The sequence below is a fragment of the Marmota monax genome, unplaced genomic scaffold (assembly GCF_021218885.2).
Source record: "Marmota monax isolate L192 unplaced genomic scaffold, Marmota_monax_Labrador192_F-V1.1 WCK01_AAM20220418_F8-fsc00012, whole genome shotgun sequence".
NCBI classification, from domain to species: domain Eukaryota; kingdom Metazoa; phylum Chordata; class Mammalia; order Rodentia; family Sciuridae; genus Marmota; species Marmota monax.
In genome coordinates, this window is record NW_026695227.1 from 822,308 (window position 1) to 849,380 (window position 27,073).

At 36.2% G+C, this 27,073-nt stretch overlaps 1 protein-coding gene across 2 annotated transcripts in view; it reads right to left on the reverse strand.

The window, feature by feature from the left end:
- Nucleotides 1-27,073, reverse strand: part of Lrp6 (LDL receptor related protein 6) — a 200,023-nt gene that overhangs the window by 19,201 nt on the left and 153,749 nt on the right. The window contains exons 20-23 of one of the 2 annotated variants that reach the window (XM_046435532.2): nucleotides 23,621-23,851; nucleotides 22,238-22,374; nucleotides 20,706-20,803; nucleotides 12,769-18,132 (exon numbers count right to left, since the gene is read on the reverse strand). In XM_046435532.2, the coding sequence (XP_046291488.1) occupies nucleotides 17,838-18,132; nucleotides 20,706-20,803; nucleotides 22,238-22,374; nucleotides 23,621-23,851 (761 nt within the window). In that variant the 3' untranslated portion in view covers nucleotides 12,769-17,837. Of the gene's footprint in view, nucleotides 1-12,768; nucleotides 18,133-20,705; nucleotides 20,804-22,237; nucleotides 22,375-23,620; nucleotides 23,852-27,073 lie in introns of those variants that run through there. The other variant, XM_046435533.2, reaches the window with a different exon arrangement.

The following is a 27,073-nucleotide window of genomic DNA, read 5'->3' on the forward strand; positions in this document are numbered from 1 at the left end:
CCTTGGTAGTGTTAAGTGATTGCTTATGTTCCTTAATATGTGTGAGTCCTCCACTAAGCCAAAAATGTACTCTTCTCTCAAAGCAGTCACTGATTTTCTGAAATGGATACTGTTCAGAATGAAGATTTTTAATAAGTGAAATATGTTCAGTAGTGTTTAAGTCATGCTTTTAAAAAATACTATCATATTATAGGGTCTTACACATTTCTGGATTTCAAGCACCTATGATACAACCTGACATAAAATAGATGCTTAACAAAACTCTGATAAACAAAAATAAATAAATAAGTCAATCAGACATACTTTCAGATTCAAGGGGAAGCTGGTTTCCAATAACTTATCACAATGAAGTGAGTTATTCTTCTATTCTGTCATGTGAAAGTCACAAATGTTAGGAATAAAGGAGTCTATTTACAGATGGAGACGCCAAAGACTTCTCCTTCTCCTCCTTTAATCTAACCATGCCAACCTATTTGCCATTTCCAAAATGCAGTATGCAACCTTGCATTTGGAGCCTTCAGAATGAGTGATGTTCTCTCTGCTTGAATGTCCTTGCCTGCCTGCCTCCTTTCCCCCTACTGCCACTAATCCAAAAGACTCCAGCCCATCTTTCCAAATTTACTACTTAATTTCTCCCCTGAACCATTTACTAACTCTGCCTATAATATCATGGGGGCTCTATTTGGATGAGTTTCCTCCTATGAATGTTCCAAAATCCTCTGCATATATATGTTATACTTAACACAAATGTACCACAAGAACTGATTTTTCCCAGTCTTTCTCAGAGGATTATAAACTCTTATAAACAGCATTATATCTAGTTTAGCTTTGTATATCTAATGCCAGGCACATTTCTGGCACATAACTGCAGAACCATACCCTAGCCTTGCTTCTATTGCTTGTAAATCAATATATGACTGGAGTATGGCCCAAGATATGCGTAGTCATTACAAGTTCTCCAAATCTTTCCAATATCATCTGCAGCTTCTAATTAAGATGAAGTGGTAGTGATCAGATTTCATTTCCTTCTTGAACCAACTAAATAACAGACAAAATAAATGAAACAACAATTTTCAAGACACTGGCATTACCATGAAGAACTGGTCCTGGACAGGTGAGAAACCAACTGAGCTCATACTTTTGTTCTAGAGTATTGCACATTCAGTTTCCAGGCCATGTTAGAGAGAGGGGAACCCACTCAGGGGTCAGCAGTCTTTCTCAGTGGAGCAGGGAGAGCTGGGAGTCCAGGAGGGCCAAAGCAGCCAATGTGTGCAGGGAAGATAAAGGAGAAAAGACTGGCACATGACACTCCAGACCTGAAGATGGTTCCCTTTAAGTCTAGAGGTGAGTACTGATCAGTATATGCATGTGAAGAAATTACCCACGGCTTGGGAAAGAACCTCCTGAGAATATTTAAAGGAATATTCTCCGAACTTACACAGGAATAGTACCTATTTCAGCAACGTGTTGAATACTCAAAAAGAATTTCTCCTCAGAAATGTAAAAAAAAAAAAAATTAGTCTTAAACACTCTTCTGCCTGCTCAGTAGAGACTAAGACCAAAATTGAAAGGATTAAATTTATCAAGTAACTCAATTACATATCAAAATTTAATAAGTTGTATAGGATTGCCAAAAATATCCAACACCCAACAGATAACTCACAATGTCTGGCATATAATAAAAAATTACAAGGAATGCAAAGAAGCAGGAAAATGTGATCCTAATAATGAGGGGGGATATCAGGCTACTGATGTAGTTTAGTAGAACATTTGCAGGGCATGAACATTTGCTCTGGCTTCAAACCCCAGTACCACCAAAGAAGAAGAAAGGTGGGGACATAGAAACCAAGAAAACCACTCTAGAAATAACACCACTTATAAAATTATTAGATAAGGGCACTAAAACTGTTAACTGTAGTCCATGTGTTCAATAAGCCAGAGGAATGACGGAATATGTAAAGTACCCATTATAAACATGACTAAAACCACACTTGCAGAGCTGAAGTCTATAGTATCTCAGAAGAAAGTACACTGGGATGCATTAATAGCAGATTAGACATTACAGAAGAATAGACAAGTAAATTTGAAGACATAGCAATAGATCCAAAATAAAAGCAGGGGAAAAAAAACAAAGCAATAGTAAATTATAGGACTTCATGTGGTCCTGGGGACTGAACCAAGGGCCTTGGATAGGCTAGGCAAGTGCTCAACCACTGAGCTGTAACCCAAATCATAGGACTTCTAATGGCCTAATGTGTTTGTAAGCAGAGTGAAGTTTCCAGATCTCACAGAAAACTGTAAATCCACAGAACCCCAAAAACTGAGTGAGTGCCAAGAACAAAACACATGTTGAAAATGACACCTAGGTACATCAGAATTGCTCAAAATCAGTGACAAGGGGAGAAAAAATCTTAAAAATACCCAGAGAAAAAGGTATATTGTATACAGAAAAACAAAAACTCAAATGATAGCAAACTTCTTGGGAGACTATATAAGAAAATAGAGTAAACCTCTCTAATGTGTGTGTGTGTGTGTGTGTGTGTAAACCCCCCTTTAAACACAGAATTCTATACCCAGCAAAAAGTGGTTTAAAAATGAAGATGAAGCCAGGTGCAGTGGTGCACATCTGTAATCCTAACTATGGGGCAGGTTGAAGCAGGAAGACATAAGTTTGAGCCCAGCCTGGACAACTTAGCAAAATACTGTTCAAAATAAAACATAAAAGGGGCTGGGGAGGTAGCTCAGTGATGGAGTACCCTGGGTGCATCCCAAGTACCAAAAGAAAAGACAAAAAAGAAAAGTGCAGCATACCAGAATTTGTTACAGGCACTAGACTAGTACTTTAGCAGAAGGAAATTTATGCAGTAAATAGCTATATTAGGAAAGGACAGTCATTCATTAATTACTTAAGCTTGCAATTTATTTATTTATTTTGGATTTGGGGATTGAACTCAGAGCACTTAACCACTGAGCCACCTCCCCAGCACTTTTTTGTATTTTATTTAGAGAGAGGGTTTCGCTGGTTGCTTAGGCCCTCTCTAAGTTGCTGAGGCTGCCTTTGAACTCATGATCCTCCTGTCTCACCCTCCTAAGCTGCTGAGATTATAGGCATGTGCCACTGCACCCAGCTTAAGCTTGCAATTTAAACTAGAAAAAGCACAAGAAAGGTATAAGAAAGGAAGTTAAAAAGGGGAATCAAGGAACAGATTATGAAAAATCAATGAAACAAAAAGTTGATTTGTTAGTAGATCAATAAAACCTCCAGCCTGATTGATGGTGGGGGAAGGACTAAAACAAACAAACAAAAATGAAGATCCGAAATTATTGGAAAGAAAAAAGTAATATCTCTAGGTTCTACAGATAATAAAAGGATAGTAAGAGAACATTATAAACATCTTCATGTAAAAATTCAACAACAGATGAAATGGACACATGTCTTGTAAGACAGAAACTAGCAAAGCTCACAATGAAAACAGAGTGGGGGGCCAGGCATGGTACCACACAGCGCCCCCCCCCCCCCATTCTATGGGAGCTGAGGCAGAAGGATCCCAAGTTCAAGGCCAGTCTGGGCAATTTAACAAGATCTTGTCTCAAAATAAAAAAGGCTGGGGGCTGGTGTTGTGGCTCAGTGGTAGAGCACTTACTTGGCACATGCAAGGTACTGGGTTTGATTCTCAGCACCACATAAAAATAAAGTATACAATTTGTTGTTTAAAAAATATAAAGCTCAAACTTCTGAAAAAATAAAATAAAAAGGGCTGGGTGTGTAGTTTAATGGTAGAGCACCCCTGGGTTCAATCTCCAGTACTTAAAAAAATAAAAAAAAAAATGAGGCTGAGGATGTAGCTCAGAGGTAGAGTGCTTGCTGAGCATATGTGAGGTCCTGGATTTGATCTCTAGCACAAGAAAGAAAGGAGGGAAGGGAGAGAGGGAGAGAAATGTTATAATATTTCAGTAATTTCTTAAAAGTTTAGCATAAAATAAATATCTACATTGTGACTCCTCTATTTCACTGCTAGGAAGTCACTCAAAGAAAAGGAACATAGAGTGAAATTTGTACTATATACAGTAGCTTTATTTGTTAAAATCCAAACAGAAAACAATTCAAATGTCCGTGATCAGAATAATGTACAAGTAAATTATGGCATATCCATACAATGGAATATTATCCAATGATAAAGACAAGTGACTACTGCTATATGCTATCACACAGATGAATCTCAAAATAATTACACAAAGTAAAAGATACTAAAAAGAAAGCATGTACTATGTAAATTTATTTCTATAGAATTCTAGAAAATGTAAACAAAAATGACAGAAAATAGATCATTGTTGCCTAGGGACAGGAAGGAATGGGAAGAAGGGATTTAAGAGGCATGAGTATTCTGGAGTGATAGAACTGCTCTTTATCTTGATTATTTTATTGTTTCATGCGTGTATGTAAACATTACAAAACCTATCACTGCATATGTCATACACATGCAGTTTATTGTATGTCATTTATAGCTCATCAAGGCTGTTATAAATTTTTCCAAGTTAAAGGTCAAGTGAAAACATTTGCAGACAATCAAAAGTAGAATTTCTCATGAGCAGACCAACAGTAGAAGCTATATCAAAGGAAATTTTCAGCCTGAAGGAAAATTATACTAGATGGAGTATTTACCCAAAAAATATGTGGGTAAATAAAAGAATTTTTCTTATATTTAAATTTTTTAAAAAGATAACTGACCATTTAAAAAGCATGAATAACAACTCTTGATATTCACAGCATGTGAAGAAAAATGTATGACAATAAAAAATAAATAAATAAAAGACAAGACAGCATTCTGGTAAGATGGTAAAGCAGGAAGCACCAGAAATCTGGAACCCATCTAAACAACACTGGCAGAATCTACCTGGTGTAACTAACTATATGGGAACTCTGGAGTCTATTAAAGACTTGCAACATCCAGGGGAAGGCTTCCACAGGCAAATTGCAGCTAACTGACATTTCAGCTCTGAACAAACTGACATCTAAGTATCTCCCAACCCAGTCCCATAGAAAGGAATGGCACACTGGTTCCTGGAACAGTTTGCACATAGCTTGGGGTAACCAAGAGGGAAACAAAAGGATCTCATCCTACAATTATCAGGGATCTGTGCTCTGGCTGTTGGGTGCTCTGGTCACAGAGGTGCAAAGAGAGGGGCAGTCACTGTCTTTGCTTCCCCCACCCAAGTTGGTTACAAGCCCCTCTGGCTCTGACTGAAATGATTTTCAAGAAATTAAATTGGCCAGAACCTCTTTTTTTCCTCCCCATCATTTCTCCCTTTTCCCCAGTAAGAAACCAAAGAAGAAAAGACTGGGACATTCAAAAGCAACTGTATATACTGGGAAGATTAAAAAAAAAAAAAAAGTGACCTTGCATATCCACAGAGAGGCACAGACTCAAAAGATTCAAGAAGATCTTAAGTTTACACCTCAGGCAGATCCATGGCAGAGGCAGCCTACAGTCAAAAGGAAAACAAACAAAAACAAAAACAACCCCACCAAACACAAAGGAGAGGGCCAATCTAATTTCCAGAAACACCACATTATCAGATTCAGAAATCTAGTTTTTAACAACAAAATTGCTAGACATATGAAGAAAGTATGACTCAAAGGGAAAAAATAGGTCTGGGGATGTAGCTCTGTGGTAGAGTGTGTACTTAGCATGTAAAAGACCCTGGGTTCAATTTGCAGCACCAAGGGAAAGAAAAGAAAGAAAAAAATTCAACAGAAGCCAATCACAATAAAGATTCAATGCAGGTCTACTAGACAGACTTTCAGACTACTATGTTAAAGATGTTCAAAAAACTAATGCCGGGCACAGTGGCACATGCCAGTAATCCCAGCATTTTGGGAGGCTGAGGCAGGAGAATCACAAGTTCAAAGCCAGCCTCAGCAAAATCGAGGTGCTAAGGAACTCAGTGAGACCCTGTCTCTAAATAAAACACGAAATAGGGCTGGGGATGTGGCTCAGTGGTAGAGTGACCCTGGGGTCAATCCCTGGCATCCCCCACACCCAGCTCCACAAAAAAAAAAAAGGCGTTCAAAGAACTAAAGACATAGAGAAAGCCAAGAATATGAAGTACCAACAAAACAGAAATATCAATAAAGAGACTGTCAACCTAAAAAAGAAGCCAAAAAAAAAAATTCAAAAGGTGACAAGTACAAATACTGAGAAGAAAAATTTACTACATGAATTTAAAGGCAGATTCGAGCAGGTAAAAGAAATATCAGTGGACTTTTACTGAGTCTCAAAAGCAGAAAGAAGGACTGAAGGGCTGGGGATGTGGCTCAAGCAGTAGCGCGCTCCCCTGGCATGCTTGTGGCCTGGGTTCGATCCTCGGCACCACATACAAACAAAGATGTTGTGTCCGCCGAAAACTAAAAAATAAATAAAAAATTCTCTCTCTTTCTCTCTCTTAAAAGAAAAGAAAAGAAAAGAAAAAAGAACTGAAGAAAGGCGTACAGAGCATAATGCTATGTGAGACACATCAGTGGGCCAACATGCTCATTGGGGACTGACTACCAGAAGAAAGAAAGGGGCAGAAAGAACACTGGAAGAAACAATGGTTGAAAACTTCCCAGATTTGATGAAAGATGTGACTATAAGCATCCAAGAAGATCAATCTAGCTGGGCCCAGTGGCTCGCACCTGTAACCCCAGCAGCTCAGGTGGCTGAGGTAGGAGGATCGTGAGTTCAAAACCAGCCTCAGCAACTTATCAAGGCCCTAAGCAACTCAGGGAGACTCTGTCTCTAAATAAAATATAAAAAAGGGCTGGGGGATGTGGCTCAGTAGTTAAGCCCCCCCTGGTAAAATCTCTGGTACCAAAAAAAAAAAAAAAAACCTTTGAATACATACTAATAAAAATTTGAGACAGAGAATCTTGAAAGTAACAAGAGAGAAAGGACTCATCACTGACCCTCAGTCAGGCCATCAGCAGGTTCCTCAGAAAATTTGGAGAAAATTTGGAGAACAGGAAGAAAATGGGCCAATATATTCAAAGTTCTACAATTTAAAAATCCTGTTAATCAAGAGTCCTACATTCAGCAAAACTATCTGCCAAAAATGACAGGGAAAATAATTCTCAGATAAAAGCCAGAGGGGTTAGTTACCACTAGACCATTCTGAATGAAGTGCTAAAGGGAGTCCTATGCAGGGTAAAATATAAGGACACTAGACAGTAACTTGCCACCCTAAGAAGAAATAAAAGAGCTCACAAAGGTAAATATAAAGGTAATTATAAAAGCTATTATTGTGAAAATGATTCAGACCTCCACTTTTTACTTTGTACATAATTTAAGAGACTAATACTTTTAAAACAGTTTATATTTTGGGGGCACACATCCATAAAGATGGAACTTTGTGAAACAGCAGTAAAAGAGCAGTTTGGGGTATGTCATTGGAGTTGAGCTGCTATAAATAAAAATTAGAGTGTTATAATTTTAGGATATTAAATGTAAAGTCCGGTGTAGCAATGGAGGTTACAAAGAAAAATGGCTACAGAATATATACAAAAGGAAATAAGAAATTAAATGTTTTTACTAAAAAAAAAATCAACACAAAAGATTGTAACACAGGAAATGAGGATGGGGAAAAGCTACAAGACATATCACAAATCTCAAATGACAGGTGCAAGTCCTTTTTTATTACTTTAAATGTAAATGTATTAAATTCTGTGTTAGTCAGCTTTACATCCCTGTGTCCAAAATACTTGATAAGAGCAACTTAGAGGAGGAAAAGTTTATTTTGGGTCCCAGTTTCAGAGGTTTAGTCCATGGTGAGCCAACTCCACTTCCTTGGGCCAGAGGAGAGGCAGAACATCGTGGCAGAAGGATATGGCAGAGGAAAACTACTCCGTTCATGGCAGCCAGGAAGTACAGAGAGAGGTGGGGAACAGGAAGAAGACAGATCCTTTCAGGGCACTTCCCCAGTGACCCACTTCCTCCAACTAGAGCCCAGCTCCCAGAAGTCTATTCAGCTCTCCAGTGATAAAGTCAGAGTCTAAAAGCTCCCCCTCTGAACCTTGCTGCTTTGGGGAGCATGCTTTAAACACATGAGCTTTACGGAGGACAATCCAGATCCTAACCATAACACTGTCTAAGGACAGAGATTAGAAAGATTTAAAAGTAGGGTCCAACTATATGCTATCTATAAGAGACTCAATTTAAATCCAAAGACATAAATAGACTGAAATTAAAAGGATGGAAAAGGCATTTCATGCAAATAGTAACCAAAAGAGAGCATGGGTGGCTATACTAATAGCAGACAAACTAAACTTTAAATCAAAAAAAAAAAATGTTTCAAGAGACAAAGGACATTATTGTTAAAAAAGTTCAATACAGCAAGAAGATATATAAATTTTTGTTATGGTTGTTATTTGGAATCAAACCCAGAGCTCATGCATGTTAACCAAGTGCTCTACCACTAAGCTACATTCCCAAACCTTTTTATTTTTTTGTTTTGAGACAAGTTCTCCTTGAACTTGCAATCCTCCTGCCTCAGCCTCCTGAGTAGCTAGCATTACAGGTCAAGACACACCAATTTTAAACATTTATGTTTAACAGGATCATCAACATATAGGAAGTAAAAACCAATAGAATTGAAGGGATAAATAGTTCTAAAATAATAGTTGGAGACTTCAACATTCTATTCTCAATAATGAATAGAACAATCAGAAAATAAGCCAATAAAGAATTTAACATAATAAACTATATCTAACAGATATATACAGAACACTCTATCCAATAACCGATGGTTGCTGTGGAAAAAAAGTTTTGTGGTAATTTCTCAAAAAATTTAAAAAAAGAGTTACTACCTGATACAGCAATCACACTTCTAGGTGTAATTCTCATAAGAATAGAAAGCAGAAATTTGAATAGATATTTGTATATCCATGTTCGTGGCAGCATTATTCCACAATAGCTAAAACATAGAAGCAACCTAATTGCCCATTAATGGATGAATGAACAAAATGTGGTATGAATACCCAGTGGAATATTACTTGGCCTTAAAAAGGAGATTCTAACATAATTCTTCAACACATATGAACCTTGAGAACATTATAACAAGTGAAATAAGCCACTCACAAAAGGACAAATACTGTATGATTTTACTTACAGAGGTACACAAAGTAGTAGAATCAGAGATTTAAAATAGAATGGTGGTTGGCAGGGGCTAGGGAAAGAAAGACATGAGTAGTTATTGTTTAATGAATGTATAGAGTTTCAGTTTTATAAGATGGAAAGAGTGCTGGGCACAGTGGTGTATGCCTATAATCCCAGAAACTCAGTAGGCTGAGGCAGGAGGATCACAAGTTCAAGATCAGCCGCAGGGTTGAGGATGTGGCTCAAGCGGTAGCGCGCTTGCCTGGCATGCGTGCGGCCTGGGTTCGATCCTCAGCACCACATATAAACAAAGATGTGTCTGCCGAAAAACTAAAAAATAAATATTAAAATTCTCTCTCTTAAAAAAAAAGACCAGCCTCAGCAACTTAGTAAGACCCTGTCTCAAAATGTTTAAAAAGGCTCAAGATGTGGCTCAATGGTTAAGCACCCCTGGGTTCCATCCCTGCCACCCCCCAAAAATAAAAAAATAAGGTTATAGAGATGGATGACAGGATGTTACAGAACTTTATGGACAAAATATATTGTTGCTTTGTTGTTGTTTGGTCTTTTGGTCATTGGGAGCATGTCCTCAGGATTGTAGGACTTCTGACACTTCCTCTCTCTTCTTTTGCTTTGTAGTCATGAGGTGAATTACTGACATGCACTGCTGGCATGCTGTGCTTTCTTGTTACAGGCCCAGAAGTAATAGGGACAACTGATCATGCTCTGAAATCTCTAGAACTGCAAGCCAAAATAAAACTTTTCTCTTTATAAGTTGATTATCTCAAGGACTTTGTTATAGTAACAGAAAGCTAACATAGTTTGATCATTATGGAATTTTAAAATAACACATGGTACAGAAATGCCTGAGTCTCACATGTACCGGGCAAGTGCTCTACACTGAGTTACATCCCCAGCCCAATTAAGCACATTTTTGTGTGATTCATGTTTCAAAGAAGAAACAAGTAAAATCAGAAAATATTTGAACTGAATTATAATGAAAATATCAACATCTATGGGATATAGCTAAAGTAAGCTGGGAAGGAAATGTTTACCTTTAAGTGTTTACATCAGAAAAGAGAGGTCTAAAATCAGGGACTTCAGCTTCCATCTTAAGAAGCTAGCAAAATTAACTCAATGTAAGTAAAAGGAAGGAAATGAGTAGAAATCATTGAAGTAGAAAGTGAACATATAAGAGAGGAAAAGCAACTACTATGAGATGATTTCTTGAAAAGCTAAATAATACTAATATTCCTATAGTTTGACTAATCCAGATAAAAGAGGAAAAAAAGGAGAATCTTTTTTTTCTCTACTTTCCTAGGTTCATGACCAAAGTCTCTACAACAAACGGTAGATTAATAAGAGGAAACCACCAAATGTATGTAATATGTCTCACGTGACAAACGTTATTATAAAGAAAATGAAGACCCAGGGCTGGGGATACAGCTCAGCTGGCAGAGTGTTTGCCTAGCATGCACAAGGCCTTGGGTTCAATCCCAAGCACCACAAAAATAAATAAATGAATAAATACTGAAAGAAACAGTAGTACATAGTTGTGGAAAAACATGACAGAGCACAAATGATATGATCTAACAGTAATCTGGGGAAAGTTAGCAAGTCCTGTTAGTTTAGAGACCCTATGTCTTCAAAGATAAGAATGTTCCTTTCCTCTGGTTAAAGGGAGGGATCTGCCTAAGTGGAAGGTCAGAAAATACTGCCTGGATTTTTTTCCCCCTTGATTCAAGGGAAGAAATGAGGGAGTTTCAGAGAGACCATTCTTGAGTAGAGACTATTCTTGAATTCTCTCAGTTTAAAATATTCAGTATGCAAAGGTGCCATATTTGGGGGTTACTGTGCTCTGAACCCCAAAGACACACATTACCAATATCAGAAATGAAAACTAATATTAAAATGATAAGGGATACACTTTATGTCAAAAAGTCCATAACTTATATGAAATGGACAAATTCTTTGAGACACAAGTTACTAAAACTGACATAGGAACAGAATATATCTAGTGGAGAAATTGTTATTAAAAGCTCTTAAAGTAATCACTCCCGTCTGTTATAGAGCCTGTGATGTAAGATGGGCATGGGATTGTCTGGATTTCAAAAGGTGTCAATTCCTTTGGCAAGCAGAGCCAGGACCCAGGGGAAAGGAGGCATCCAGTAGGGATCTGCATGGAATAGAATACCACACAGGTATCTGGGCTCCAGCAGACTTGACTTTACACCTGGCTCCTAGAATGCCTCATGTGAAAGGCCCTCTCTAGACTTGGTGGCGGAACTGATCAATGATGAGAGTTGCTCAGGCAACTACACTAGAGACTTAAACTAAGAAATAAGTACCAAGAGAATGAATTCAGGTATGCCTTGACAACTGATTAGAACCTAACATTAGAATCTAGATCTCTGTCCAAGTACCCACTGCCAACCTGTTTTTGACCAAAATATTGCACTGGAGGTTTTCATGCTCAAACCTGACATTTCCTGTTAAATTTGGTCATTAATCACTTGGTGGTGGTGGTGAAGGAAGACAACAGGGCCTGGTATACAGTAAATGCAGGTAAAAAGTTACTAAAAATTGTCTTTTATTTTAGTCTCTTTGTTGGGGGAAACCATTTATCTATTGTGACTAATCTTAATTTGCAAATGCAAATCTCAAGCAGAAAAATCTTCCAAATAGTGAAAAGGAATTGTGCAGAATGCATAATGGTATAAATGATGAGAGATCTGACCACATTAATTTGTCATATGAATTAAAGTTACAGAAACAAGACAAACAGGATCTGGGAATATAGTTCAGATGATAGAGGGCTTGCCTTGCACACAGAAGGCCCTGATTTCAATCCCCAGCACCACCAAAAGAAAAAAAAAAAAAAAAAAGACAACCATATTCAAGGCAATGAAAATAAAAAGGACCGTGTAAAAATCTATCCGGGGAAAGGACACAAAACACATTTTAGGGTTTTCCCCATTCTTGAGACCATCTTCAATTCAGGCAAACCAATCAGAGTTCTGCCTGTCTGATTTAACTGGGAATGGCATGGTTTGTATAGCTTTTCCCTTCAGGGGAAAGAATACAAGTCAGCAAACATCAGGGTAAGCATACTTGGTTATACTAGATCATACTAGATCCATTTTACACTTTTGACATTTGAGGTCTACTACTACAAATAAAACAAGTAGCTTTTTCCCTGGCTATCAAACCAGTATACCAAGACTCAAGCCAGAACCTGGTAGTTCAGGTTCCTATTGGCTCACCACAACCCACCCTCATGGAAAGTGTTATATATCATACTGGGCTCTACATCAGGACAAGTAATGTTCACTTTATAAGCAGATGTAGGGGAATGGAAGAGGATTGCTTAGAGTCCACATCAGGACTCCTTCCAGTTCAGTGAAAGCAAGAGCAGTCCTCAAGCACAGCTTTTTTTCCTCCTTCTCTGTTACCACTCACAGGTACCCTCAGCGCTGACAAGGGCAACAGACCTTCTCAAGTCTGTCTTTTCTAGGGCAATAGAAATCTAGAAGAAATACAGCTGGGTTTTGTTGTATTTGAAACACAGGAGTCTTATTCATATCACAGCAAAGCACACCATCTACTGTTTTAATTTCTTGATGAGAATAAATGACACTTATTTTTCCACTGTTTTATTATAAAAATCAACATTTCATTTGTTACAATTCAGCTTATTGAAATAATCAAAAAGGGAATCTATACAAGGTAGTTTTATACAGTTTATAATTAAAGCACTTATTTTACAAAAGGGGGAAGTGAATAAGTGGACAAGGGCTGACCAAATGTTGGCCATTATAATATAAATACATCCTTGCAAAGCACCATCGTACCAAAGTCGATGAACATAGAAACACCAGTTGACTTTAAGACAATGACAAAGATTAAAGCTTAAGAAAAAATTTTAAAACATAAAGGATAAACATCTGAAAGCAGCACCAGATCCTTCACTTGCAAGTAAGGCTAGTCCAGTTTAAGCTTCATGGTATCCTCTTTCCTCTTCTTAAATTTCCCTCACTAACCCAGATAATTAACTTCATGTAATAGCAGAACTAACAATACTTGCTTTAATTTCTTTTTAGTACCCATATTGAGGCATTAATATATTGATACATATCTATATCCCCTGACCTTATATGATTAAAAAACAAAATAACCCAAATGGACAGTTAAACAAAAGCATGTTATCTATATTCTTTGGTGTTAACTTCTGGGCAAAGTCTAAGTGACAGTGGGAAGTCTAACAGTTGGCTTATGTTAGGTCCATATTTCACTCTTGAGTACAAGCAACCACTTAGTTTGTAGATTAAGAATGCCTTGTGAGGAAAACAGTATAGTTACCTGGATTTAAAGGGGGTGAAGAGTTGGGTCAATAATTTGCTTCTAAGTCATTAAGATGAACCTAAGAATCTACCTTCCCCTCCAGTCAGGTACAGGATTATTCTAATAACATGTGGAATCAAGTCAAGGAGAAATATCCTCACAATATGGATTCAAAATGCTCAGACCTTAAATTTTTTAAAAATTAAAAACATGTATTTTATGCTTGAGGCCCAAAGTTCTTTACTCTAAAACTCTGAGAATTTCAAAAGCCAAATTTTGAGACTAATATGATACAGTGCCATACCAGAAGCCAATAACCACACGTTACCAGTACTTCTAAAATTATCTGTTATTTCTCTTGGCCTATTTTAGGCTTGGGATAAGAAAAAGAACAACAAATAAAAATTAAATTTATTGAGTTTAAGAATTCTGCATAGTAAGTTTTAAACAATACTTGATTATAAACTTCTTTAGGACCTAGTCTACATTTAGTGTATAGTGTCAATTGTAAATCCTGAAATACCTGTCAGTCAACTGATACTTCCACACCCATATCCATACCTCAAACTATGGATTTCTTACATTTACTAAAAGAATGGCCTATTTGGGAATGTGAGAAGTCCAAGTTTGTTGTTTCAGAATCTTGTAAGGTTTCCCCTCCAAGAAACAAAAAAGATTTTAAAAACTACATTTATAGGAATTTAATCTAAGCAAGGTCTACATAGGGAATCAGCAGCAACCCACCTAACTGCAGAGAAGCAGCTTGCTTACAGCAAACCTCTCCAGTGTCTATTAATCATCTTTGGTATCAGGGCACACAAACAAAAGGATCTCATTACAGGTAAGGTAAGCCACAGCTACTAACTACCTGAAAAGGTCTTGGAAATGGTCTTCATTAATGTGCCTTTACAGCAAAACAAAAGATATTTCCCCCAAGGTCACTGCTACCTAAGAGATACTGGCTATTCTTACAACTTAGTATGGAATGAGTTGCCCTTGTACAAATTATTGACTTAAGAGTATTTTAAAATAAGACCTGTCCACCTTAAATTCTATTGCTCAAAGCTCCCTCCTCCCAAATTACTGGCTTACTTTAGATGAAAATGTACTTTAAAGTCTTTATTTCTAATACACTATTGTCCCTCTAGAACAGAGGATGGTTTTTTTTTAATATTTATTTTTTGGTTAGACACAATACCTTTATTTTATTTATTTTGATGTGGTGTTAAGGACCGAACCCAGGGCCTCTCGAATGCTAGGCAAGCGCTCTACCGCTGAGCCACAACCCCAGCCCTAGAACAGTCGTTTTTTAAACCTATTCAAGGATCATCTATCTCTTGGTGGTACATCACAAAGTGTACTTATATTAAAATTAAAGTAACAGTATAATATTCTGTGTTTAACCAGATATCTTGTGACACACCATATAAAAGAGAGCCACCAAGTGCCAAAACTACAATTAAAATTTCTTGAAGAAAAATTAATACTGACAAAATTCTATCCAACAACAGAGTTTTTTTTTTTTTTTTTTTTTCCTGTGAATGTGCCTTTCTCTAATTTCAGCAATAAAACTCCTTGGGCCACTGTTAAGAAGGACCTTAAGAAGCCAAGTCCAGAACTTTAGTGATAAAAGACCATTTCAATGTGTAGTGCACAGAAGATATGCTGTGTGATAATTTTAACTGAATCAAAAGGAGGCATACTTTAAGATACACGTTCAAAAGGGATACTTGTATATTTAATGACTCTAATGAAATTTTATTCATTTTTCCTCTTGAATGATGGATCTAGCAATATACCAAATTTAGAACTCCCCCCCCCTTTTTTTTAATCTTTTTCTGATTTGTGGTTTCAAGTTAATTTTTTTCCTCACTTTTTCCAATTAAAGCTCTGTGTTTAACAATTAAGATGTAGTTTACTTAAGTATAACTGTCCATGTAAACTGAGAACCAACAAATCACCCCCAAATTTGATAATACTCTCATCAAAAAGGACTCTCAGAAATATTAAGAATCCATTTCAACCACCCCAGAAAGAGGATACTGAGATTAAGCTGAACTGCCTTCAAATAATTTCAAACAAATTGGCACACAAATTAGTATTTTGCAAGAAGAGGCCATTGCCATCGCAGTACAAGCATTTGGACTGAGATACAACAAGGCAATATTCTTCTTAGTTCATTATAGTGCAAGTTTCCACATGGGAAGCCCACCAGATAAAGATGCACATTAAAAATGTAAACATATAGAATTCTCAAATTCTAATTGATACCCAGTTACTGCTAACCTTTCCATCTTCATTTGTGCCCCTGTGTGTCACAGAATACAAGTTCAACGTTCATTTTGTCTTAGATTAGGAGCACTTTGTTCCACCAACAGGAAGAGTAATGCTTGTCTGACTGAAATGCAAGACACTGATGGATTACCATTTATTTATATGTAAAATCAAGCTGCCCCCAACAATCTGAGCAATATTCTGAAACCACATTTTTTCCCCTCTTTAAATTGTTTACATAGGTATTTTTTTAATTGCTTAAAAAAATTACTTCACCTCTGCTAAAATTGTGAATCTGTTCTTTTATTGTTTTCTCTTGGCTCCTGAAACCCAGAGGGGCCTCTTCAGGATTGAATTTTAAAATCACTCAATGACTAACTAACCAACACCTGTAAGATAAAAGTATACTAGTTTAAAAACACATTTAATTTTAGCAGAGAAGTGCTAGACACAAGTAAAAAGCAGGAAACCAATTTCTGGTAAGGTGGCACAGCAGTGCTAGAATCATTCCACAGGTCAGCCCTGATAGCTGAAGATGTAGCAGCCCCAGTACCACACATGACAGCAGGTCAGGCAGGGCACGTGAGAGACTTCCATCATTCCCCTCCACCCAAATTCTGACAGCTGAGAAATTTATAGTTTATCTGCTCAATTTAACCCCATTGTTAAATTTGTTAAGTTATCTCAACTCATAACGAGATAAAAGAGAACACACAAAAAAATACATGAGGTGATTATAAGAATTATTTGTGGATAATCAAAATAACCTACTATTCACAGTGGGTAACAGGAAGATATTAAACTCATGTCACACATTAGAAGAGGTATGTATGTAGACAGCATTCTGAGAAAAACTGGTCTAAAGAACACGAAAATGTCACAAATAGTTAATTAGGGATAAACTAACAACAACAAAAAATTTTTAATATTGCTTATAACCAGAACATATTTAAATGCTTTACTCAAAAATATATATATAAAAATGATTTTCATATTGTCATATGCTGAAAGTACTGCAAGGATATATGATTAATTTACAACAAAAATGTTATGATTAGATTTGTAATTTTTAAACACTGTCTATGTGTTGTAAAAAGACATTTTAATGAGCATTAAAACAATCTTGGATGTAAAGAAGACCAATAATATGGCTAACTTTTGATCATTTATGCAAAAACAGCAGTCAAATTGAAGAGCTAAGCCTACTGCAGGATGGAGCTAGTGGAAATATTAAAGTCAAAACCTAGTTTAGAAAACACCGTTTAATTGATTCCTCAGATAAAAAGCTTGAATAAACCATGTTCTCTTAGCAAATGGCCTAAGTTGCTGGGGGAGGCAGCAAGGTGAAAAACATCTAGAGAAAACTTTAATTTTGATAAAGGTGTGGGCTCTAAAGTAGGGACAGAAGATGTGCACATATGCAGCCCCACAACATCTCACAGACCAACAATCTTGCCTACAGCACCACCACCCAGAATGGATTCTTGTAAGTATCTTTCTTCCTTATTAAAATGGTTGGATTCGTAAGAGAAAACAAAGCCCTTTGTCCATGGTTAGTTTTAATTCCTTTTTTTTTTCCCCCTTGTCTCATGATTTCTTAACTTCTTGGCCCTCAAATGTTAGTTAACCTGAAGGCTATTTGGCTACTTCCAAGCATCTATGGTTTGCTGCTCTGAGATGGACTTAATTTCTTTCTAAAAATTTTTTTTTTCATTTTTTTGGTATCAATAAAGTCCAGACATTCCTGGTCAGTGATGCCTTTATTATTCCTGTTTCCTTTGTACTCAGTCACTTCACTGGGTTTAAGGCATGCTTTGTGTATTCAGTTTGCAAAAATAAAACTTTTAGTACAAATTTATTTTTTATACAAACTTTTATGGCACAAGCAGCAAATCTGCTATTTTAAGAAAATATATAAATATTCTTTTCTTCTGTACAAATATCTCCAGTATTCCCTACCCCATTTTATAACTTTTACTATACATGGTCTGCCTCATCCTTCTCTAATAGCTCCCTCCCCCCCTCCAGATCTCAACCAGATATGTATTTACAGTTTCATGTTGGAGGCAGTCAGAGGAGGAGGGCCCCTCCTCAGGAGGAGTCTGTGCAGGGAGAGGGTGGTGGTGGGTAAAGGTGATGGGAATAGCTCCTCTCTGTGTACGGAGAAGGTGGACAGCTTTCATAGTTTTCCTCTGCTGACAAGTACTGGCTTCGGGGTGTGGGAGGTGGGGGCACAGGTTCTGAGTCATAGTTCAAGTCACTGGTATAGCCCTTGGCTGTTGCCACTGAGGTCATTCTCCGGCTAGGAGCATAGTCACTGTCACAAACATCTGTGCTGCAGGGTGTAGTGGGGGGTGCAAAGTGCCGGTAGCTATATGGCCTATAGCTGGTACAGGAAGAAAATACAGAGAAGCAGAGTTAAGTTTTATGGAAAAACAATTTTCTTTAACAGAATTCAGGGACATTAGATACAAACTTCACTTGCAATTTCAATCTGCACATTTCAAGAAGCAATTTGCAATGGTGGATTAGCAGAGGAGAAAAGAACATGCATTTTCCTATCTGCAAATAAAACATAGAGGTAAGTAAAAATGGAAAGTAAAAATGGATAGAATGAGAAATCAGAGGTAAACTCAATCTAGATGTGCTTTTATATCTTCAAGTTAAACTTTATCACAAAATACAAAGGAACTATTCAAAGTTCTACTTGGGCTGGTAAAGTGTGTGCTTAGCATAATGAAGACCTGGGTTTGATCCCTAGTACCATATTAAAAAAAGGAAGAAATTTAAAAAAACAAAGTTATACTTAATGGTCATGAAAAATGTGTCTGTTATACATTCTGCATGTAGTGTATCGAGTAGACCTTACCAATTGCTATAGTTTTATAGCCTATGAGAAGAATGAGTTTTTCTGGATTTTACACTACAAATGGTAGCATTCCCTCAACATTCTTTAAATGCTCCATAGTTACCTGACAAATAATTTAATGATGCTTGAAGTCTTCATTTCTTTTTTAAAAAATTGAATATTAAATAATTCAGGCTGTATTTTGGTAGACAACCTAAATGGTATATCTACCCTGTTACTATTACCACTAGTAAAGGGAAACTGCTATAATTTGGGGAAAATAGTTTTAATTCACTATAGACGGGAATACTGTCATAAGAGCAGCTTTAACTGAACCTCAAAATGTTAAATTTTAAATACTCATAGAGGACCAGTAAATTTTCTAATATATATTTTCAGAGGTTTAATATATTTCTTACACTTTTTTAAAAAAATCTTTACAAGTAATCCATAGTTGCTAAATATGTAGCCTGGCTATCTAAGAAAAAGGCATTGGAACGAGAGGAACATACTTTCCTACTTCTAGATGTAAGTTCTTGTATCTTTCTATTGTAAATGTGCTAATGGGTACCTTATTTCATATTTATCCCAAAGATTTATGCATAAACTTTCTCACCAAAGTGACTACCAGAGAAGGGGCAAGACCAAGAATAATTGATAGAATAATTTATAAATACCTAGTGATATGAGCACAGGAAATAGTATTCCAAGACACAAACCATCTACTGCCACTCTACCTGGTCTCAAAAGAAATGACTTCCAGAAGACCAGAAGTTACATGACCTGCTGAGCAGGTTCTCAGAGGCTTTTACGATCAATGTTGATAGTATGTTGTAGTGCTTTTGTTTCTACGTTTTTTGTTTTGGTCCTATCAAATCAGGTGTCAAAGACTAGGTAAAATGTCCTGGCTAAGCAGTAAAAATGCCAAATATAATTCTGCTTTTTCAAAATTCTTTTTTTAAAGTTCTGGTTGAGACAAAAATTTCATCAAATGATAAAAGACTTGATATAGAACAAACATAAATTGGGCTTAAATGAAACATGAGAAATGTTTAAATAATAACTGTTTTCGATGTAGTTGTTTATTGTTATCAAAGTGTTTTATTCAATTTGAATTAAAGAAATTCCTTTTTCAAAATAAAAGTTTGGTTCTTTCCTTTTGTTTTTCAGTTTCTGGTCTTCAGTCTTCTGCTTTTCTGTTTTGACATTTTAGAACAAACTTGTGGCAGAAATCAACAGTATGATAAACCATAAAAACAATTAGTTCAGAGCCAAGTCTATCTCAACAGCTTTATATAATCAACTGAAATATAATTCAAAAAGTACTCTAAGTAGTTTCCATTGTATTTTCATCCATGTGTAAGGTTATATCCGATAAATTCAACTGAAATGCTAGGGGACATCTTATCTGAATGATCATGGGCATCTGGAGATACCCACAGACATAATACTATTTCAAGACAGAGAATACAAAGATGCTGACTTTCTGCTGGCTTTTCAAGGAAGATGGAAGAATAAGGCAGACACAATGGTAACTGACCTGTTCAATTTGCTCTATAGACTCACAAAATTAGCATAAATGTATAATTTCCCCTGTTGTGGCTTATAAATATACTTCATTTATTTTAGCCAGTCTTAATATTCTCCATACAAGAACATGAGAAATCTTTCACTCCAGATCACAATAACACATGTAAGCAAGAACTGACCTTGTACTTCTCTTAAAAGAATTTTGTGCTCTTAATAACCCTGCTGTTTGAAAGCTCACACAACTCTTTGAACAATCTTACCCCAATATTCTATCCTTAGAGCATCAATCACACATCTGACTAGTAATTTATTTTGGAATTAGTCATTTTGGTGGGTAAACACTGCCAAAACCTGGAGTCTACTTCATTACTCTAATCGCCAGCATCTGTAACACTCTTTTAAAAATGTAAAATGCCCAGAAAGAAAAGGATTTGTGAGTAAGGTAGTCAGCATTACCAAGACAAAATGCCTATTCTCCATCTGGTGACCAACAACTGCTCATTTGGGTCTTCTTCAAGCCACAACTGGAATACTTTTCTCTAATAAGTACTTCAACTTACACTAAAAGAGGATGTACATACCTGTATGACCTATGAGTAGAAGGGCTGTTTGAAGAATATCCAAATTCCATAGTGTAATGTGATCGCTCTGTGGCAGGGGATGGTGGTGGGTTCAAAATCTAAAAAGAAAAATAATTAACATATTAAAATAATAAGCCTACTCCAGACGAGAGACTTGGATTTTCTTTTACTTTTTTTATTCCTATTGTGTTTCATTACACTTAACATTAGCTTAACACTAATCCTTAAAGGACTCAGAGCTTGCAGATATATTTGCTTTATATCCTTTGCAAATTTCTACCAAACTCTTCTGACTATAAATATATATGTATTTATAATCCTTATATTTAACTTATTTATAATCCTTATATTTAACTTAAATAATATATTTAAGTTAAATTATTTAACTTTAAGCATGGTAGGTTAAATAATAACACTAATCCTTTTCCAAAGAACTAACTTCAATTAATATTTTATGATTGTGGCTCCACTTTCCCTAAGACAATCTTATCATTACTAAAAAGTATAAAGTGGAAAAGAAAATCTGTAATCTGTGAGTTACTGGTTTAAGTTCAGCACAGCTAGGTTCTGATTTTTAAAAATTGTATACACATACAAACACACACCTGCCCTTTGCCATATTGGGGATTAAACCCAGGGGCGCTCTACCACTGAGCTTTTTTTTTTGGTACCAAGGATTGAACTCAGGGGCACAATCACTGAGCCACATCCCCAGTTCTATTTTGTATTTCATTTAGAAACAGGGTCTCACTGAGTTCCTAAGCATCTAACTTTTGCTGAGACTGCCTTTGAACTTGTGTTCTTCCCACCTCAGCCTCCTGAGCGATTGGGATTACAGGCATGCAGCCCTTATTATGTTTTACTCTGAGAAAGGGTCTTACTAATTTGCAGACTCAAATCAGTACTGCAATCTTCTTGCCTCAGCCTCTCAAGTCACTGGGATTAGAGGACATGTGCCACCATGCCTGGAACTTTTTTAAAAATTTTAAACATTTAGAAAAAAATTAACAATTTAAGAGAAATTCTAGGTGTCCTTCCTCTTTTGGGAGGTCATGAAATGAAGGTACTTATTCTCTTAAGAGATACCATTCAGTATTCTATTTTTACTTGAAATGGAAAAGTAATGCCCAATGCTTTCAAATATGCTGCTGGTCAGTGAACTTAAAAGAAATATTTATAAGCAGGAACAGTGTGATAAATCCTTCTGAGACTTACATACTTAAATTCTTTATTAAAACACTATTTTTACAGCTGGACATGGTGGCACACTCCTGTAATCCCAATGGCTGGGGGTGGGGTGTGAGACAGAAGGATCAAGTTCAAAGCCAGGCTCAGCAACTGTCTCAAAATAAAAAATATAAAATGGGTTGGGGATGTGGCTCAGCAGTTGAGTGCCCTTGGTTCAATTCCTGGTATCCAAAACAAGAAAACAAGCAAGCAAAAAAGAAACTGTCATTGAGAACCCACAGATTAATCTAAAATGCTATTTATTTTAGTATTCAGAGAAAAACACAGCAAGATAGACTGCTTACTGCAGGGAAGTAAGTGCCTTTGGTGCTTGAAGAACTGCTTGATGATGCTCCTGTGACATGTGCTCGATCATAGGGAGGTCCACTACTTCCCCCCATGATACTGAGGGAGCTGATCATTGATTTACCTCGAGACATTCCTAACATAAAAGAGAGACAAAAACAGAAGATAAGGTGTGTGAGGAGGGAGGAGGGAAGTGCTGGGGAGTGATACTGGCCAAACTATATTGTTATATTGTATATATGTACAAATATGTAGCAACAAATTTCATCAATATGCGTAAATACAATGCATCTATAAAAATATGCGACAAAAACTCAGGATGAGTAAGATTATAAAAATGTATGAAATAATTTTGCTCAACACTAGGGTCCCAAACACCAATAGTTAAACAGAGACCTTCAAAGTGAGGTTTTTCAACAGCCTGGAGGATTTGAAGGGGAAAGGATGAAAGGATGGAGGTTGTCATGCACGGTAGGTTAAATAACAACATTTGTTTAAAAGGGAGAAAAAAAAAATTTTTAGGGCCTAAACACAATGTATGGAAGATATTTCTTCACCTACTGGATGCAAACATTGCTGGAATCAAAACTAGCAACTTTAAAGAAAAAATTCTATTTCTTCCAAGTAGCTTCCCTAAATTTCACATCCAGAAAATTGGTATAGCACCAAGAAAACACTATCATAATCAGCTTAAATACTATGATTATTTACTTAATAATTATACCCAAAATATGTTCCTATTTTCAGTTCTTTGGCCAGGAACCTCCTCTTCATATTCATTAAAAGGAAGGCTTCTTTTCACTAAGGGCACCAGAAAACACTGAAATGTAAGTTACACTTCCCTTGAGCAATAGTGCCTACCCAAGCATAAAACTTCTGACTATTTGGCTATGCCTAAATCAGTCTTAGTCCTACTATCATCTGTTAAGTCAGAGAAAACATAAAACAATATATCCCTCCCTTCAGTCACCCACTTATTTCTGAATCTTTGTCTGCTGAAGGGAAGTCTACCTATTTGGTGACTTTTTATTCCTGGGCTCAAGAGTAAGAGGTTTCCTGGTAGTTATGAACCTGAAGAATGTATGTTTATAACTCTTCACCAAAGGATTGGCTGATCTGCTTTCAGGAGCATGCCTCCAGAGGATAGAGGACTCAGAGCTTGCAGATATATTTGCTTTATATCCTTTGCAAATTTCTACCAAACTCTTTGTGTAAAAGAGAATGTGCAAGAAGTAAACAAGAACATTGTTCTTATAGTTTTTTTAAAACCCCAAATAATCTAGTTTCAAAGAAAACCTAGGTAACATTCTGTTTCCACAAAAGAGACTTAATAATCTTGCCAGGATCTAAGACTTGACTTTCATGGATCAGTCTTAACTCACCTGGAAGAGATCCTGACAGAGAACTTGGGTGTGGCACATAACCAAGAGGCACAGAAGCTGGTCCATGAACCACATAGTCATTAGTCATAGTTTCCCCATCTCCCTTCATACGTGGACACAACATCCTCTGGCAGATAAAGTATATTGTTCCAGACACAAAAATGGTAACAATTACTCCAATAACTGAACCAACTGTGTTAGTGGCCTGTGGTGCTGGCTCTTCAGTTGGATCTAAAATGGAGAATATTGTAGTTATCTAATAGAAAAATAACCGTATATTCAAAATAGCAAATAAAAAGAGGGTTTATTAACAATGTGAAACTATAAAATTAATGAATACAACTCACATATTTTTCTTTTATGAATCCATATATATATACCATGCTCCATGAAAATAAGAATGTCATCATTAGGAATCAAAATGAACCACATTAAGTGAAGACAGAAATAAAATAGATTGGTAAGTATAACTATAAACTGACAGAAACAAAGATGGCAAATATAAATTTAAACATTATGAAGCTTTAAATTCATAAACAGATGAAAGTGACTTTTTTCTATGTATCATAAAAACCTACAGTTTCTTTTGGAATTTCAACATTATATGCCAGAAGGGATGGACCTAGAAAAGTCATCAAATGTTTTGACTTGGAATGCTGAAGAAGCCCAAAACAGCTCTGAGCACATGCTGGAGTTTAGGTTTTAATGATGACATTTAGGCCTACTGAAGGAAAATTAGAAACTACAGATGATACTGGGTTCCCAGAGACAATAAGCTGCTATCCTCAGGCTGTCTATGTCTAGTTGCCTAAAGGCAAGAAACATAGGTCTCTGATACCCAATTACTAGAGGATTCACAGAGAAAAGCTAGAGCACTAGAGAAGAATTCTGCCCAGGATATTCACCTTCCCTGGATCCCTTTAAGAAGCCTGTAAGAAGGAGAAGGCTTTTTTTTTTTTTTTTTTTTTTTTTTAACGCAGAGTATATCAACATCAGAGGTAGACAGAAAGAGCAAATGTACTTATCAAATTTAGAAGGGTTTCTATTTAGAGGGAAAATGCTTCCATTCTGACTAGTTAACTTATATTTCACAGCTGTAGATCCTTTAAATTTTTTTTCTTCTGCTTCACCTTACTGTGAATCCCCCAAACACACAGCTAATTTATATAGATTATATCAAAGAAATAAGGTGAAAATGATAGCACTAAGTTATATAATATATAGGGACTATCTGTTACAAATTTAGTCTGTGGAATCTGAGGCACATAATTGCTGAGCAGCAATCCCACCTTTTTTATTCATTTCTAGAACCTTGGTATTCCTTTCCAATGTCAAGCTTTAAGAAAAAAAATTATTTAAATCCACCACCCCCATTTCTAGGCTCTGGGCTATGTGTAACTCACCGAATTCAGGCTTCTACCCTCGCCACAGCACTAAAAACTGCTGTAAGAAAGGTCAAAGTTCCTCCATTTGCCATTCTCTTTAAACTTCATCTCACTGACCCCTCTACACATTCAATAATGCTGGATCCTGTTTTTTTCTCAAAAATGTCTGATCAATCAATATCCTTCAAAGACACCACTCTTCCAGTTTTATTATTTCTGATTATTCTTTTTCTCCGTTTTTTTTTTTTTTTTTGGTTGTTTCATTCCTGTCAATTTTGTTTACTTGAGATCTATCACCTAATATTTTCCTCCTCTATCTACTCTCCTAGGAGATTTTGTCTATTGCCACAGCTTTAATTATTATCAATAAAATAAAGAATGCCAGATCCTCCTGAGCCATAGAGCCATATATCAACAATTTCCTAATAGCTTCAATGGGATATCCCATGGTTATCTTTAATGCAAACATATCCCAAAATGAATTCACCATTACTACTATTTGTTGTTTCTCTCACATACCAGAGGTGAAACAGATCACAAATGAAAGAAACAGTGTAATACAGGACAAGAGTGATGGGGCCTGTGGCAAGCTGTGAAGTGCATGTCTACCTAAAGGCATTTAGGCTAAATTAAAAACAAAAATAAATTAACAAAAAACATTTCATCAACTAAACATCACACCTACATCCAGGATAGGGTTCAGTATTTCAGTTTTCAGTTCCTGCTATTTATCTTAGTTAATGACTCTACTCAATAAGGTATCCATGGATCATCTTAAACTTGTCAGCTATATCTAGGTGGTTACCAAATCCTTTTTATTCCAATTCTAAAACAACTCTGAAATCTATTCCTTCTTTTAATACCACTGCTCCTGTTTTTGATTTAGATCTTATCTTCTGTCTAAACTACCTCTTAAGCACTTTTAAATTACAGACTACAAGTCATTAGTAGATGATAAAAACAATTTAGTGGGTTGCAAGCAGCATTTAAAAAAAAAGAAAGAAAATATTGGGATTCAGTTGACATCATATGGGTTCATACTGCTGTGTGACACTTTTGTTTATGCTTATAATCACACCTTTGTATTCCTCTTGATGTAATCCAAAGCAGTCTGAAAACAACCAACCTAAATGACTTCCCTGCCTACAATCTTTTTTTTTTTTTTTTTTTTTTTTTTTAGAGAGAGGGAGAGAGAGAGAGAATTTTAATATTTATTTTTTAGTATTTGGCGGACACAACATCTTTGTATGTGGTGCTGAGGATTGAACCCGGGCCGCACGCATGCCAGGTGAGCGCGCTACCGCTTGAGCCACATCCCCAGCCCCCTGCCTACAATCTTATAACCTCCAATATACCTGAAATATCATATCTAATAATGCCTTTATGTATTTATTGATTTATGTAGTCATGCAGATCCTTTTCTTAGAATTTTCAATGATTCTCCATTGTGAGTGGAATATTGCCTAGGCAATAGAGACAACTCTGGGAACCTTGCTGCAGGTACAATGTATTCTCAGCACAGGGCAGTAAATCATTATTGAATCAATGAGTAGATTCTAAAAGTCTTAATAAACATTCCACTTGAACTTTTATTGATTTGAGATAGACACATGTTACAGCATTGGTTAACAGTAATGAACCTTGAAGAAACTACAGGCTGTTTAGCCAAGGGTCTCTAAGTCTCCAGGAATGTTTAAGCATCCTCAGGCTGCATTTTAAAAAACTCTTAAATTTTTCTAGCCATTGAAAACCTGGTGGAAACACTTAGAGAAACAATGGTCAACGGTTAAGCAGGGAATAATGTTCAGTAACTAAGTTGAGACCACTAACATTTCATCCTATCTAAATTATTAGAGATGTTTATGATTTTTTAGTTGTGGCATAACTATGCCTATTCATTCCTGGTGCTTTATGAAATACTTCTGTGAATATTTTTGTGCATAAGAAAATTGTTCTTTATATATATATATATATATATATATATATTTTTTTTTTTTTTTAGTTGTAGATGGACACTACACCTTTATTTTGTTCACTTATTATTATGTGGTGTGATCAAACCCAGGGC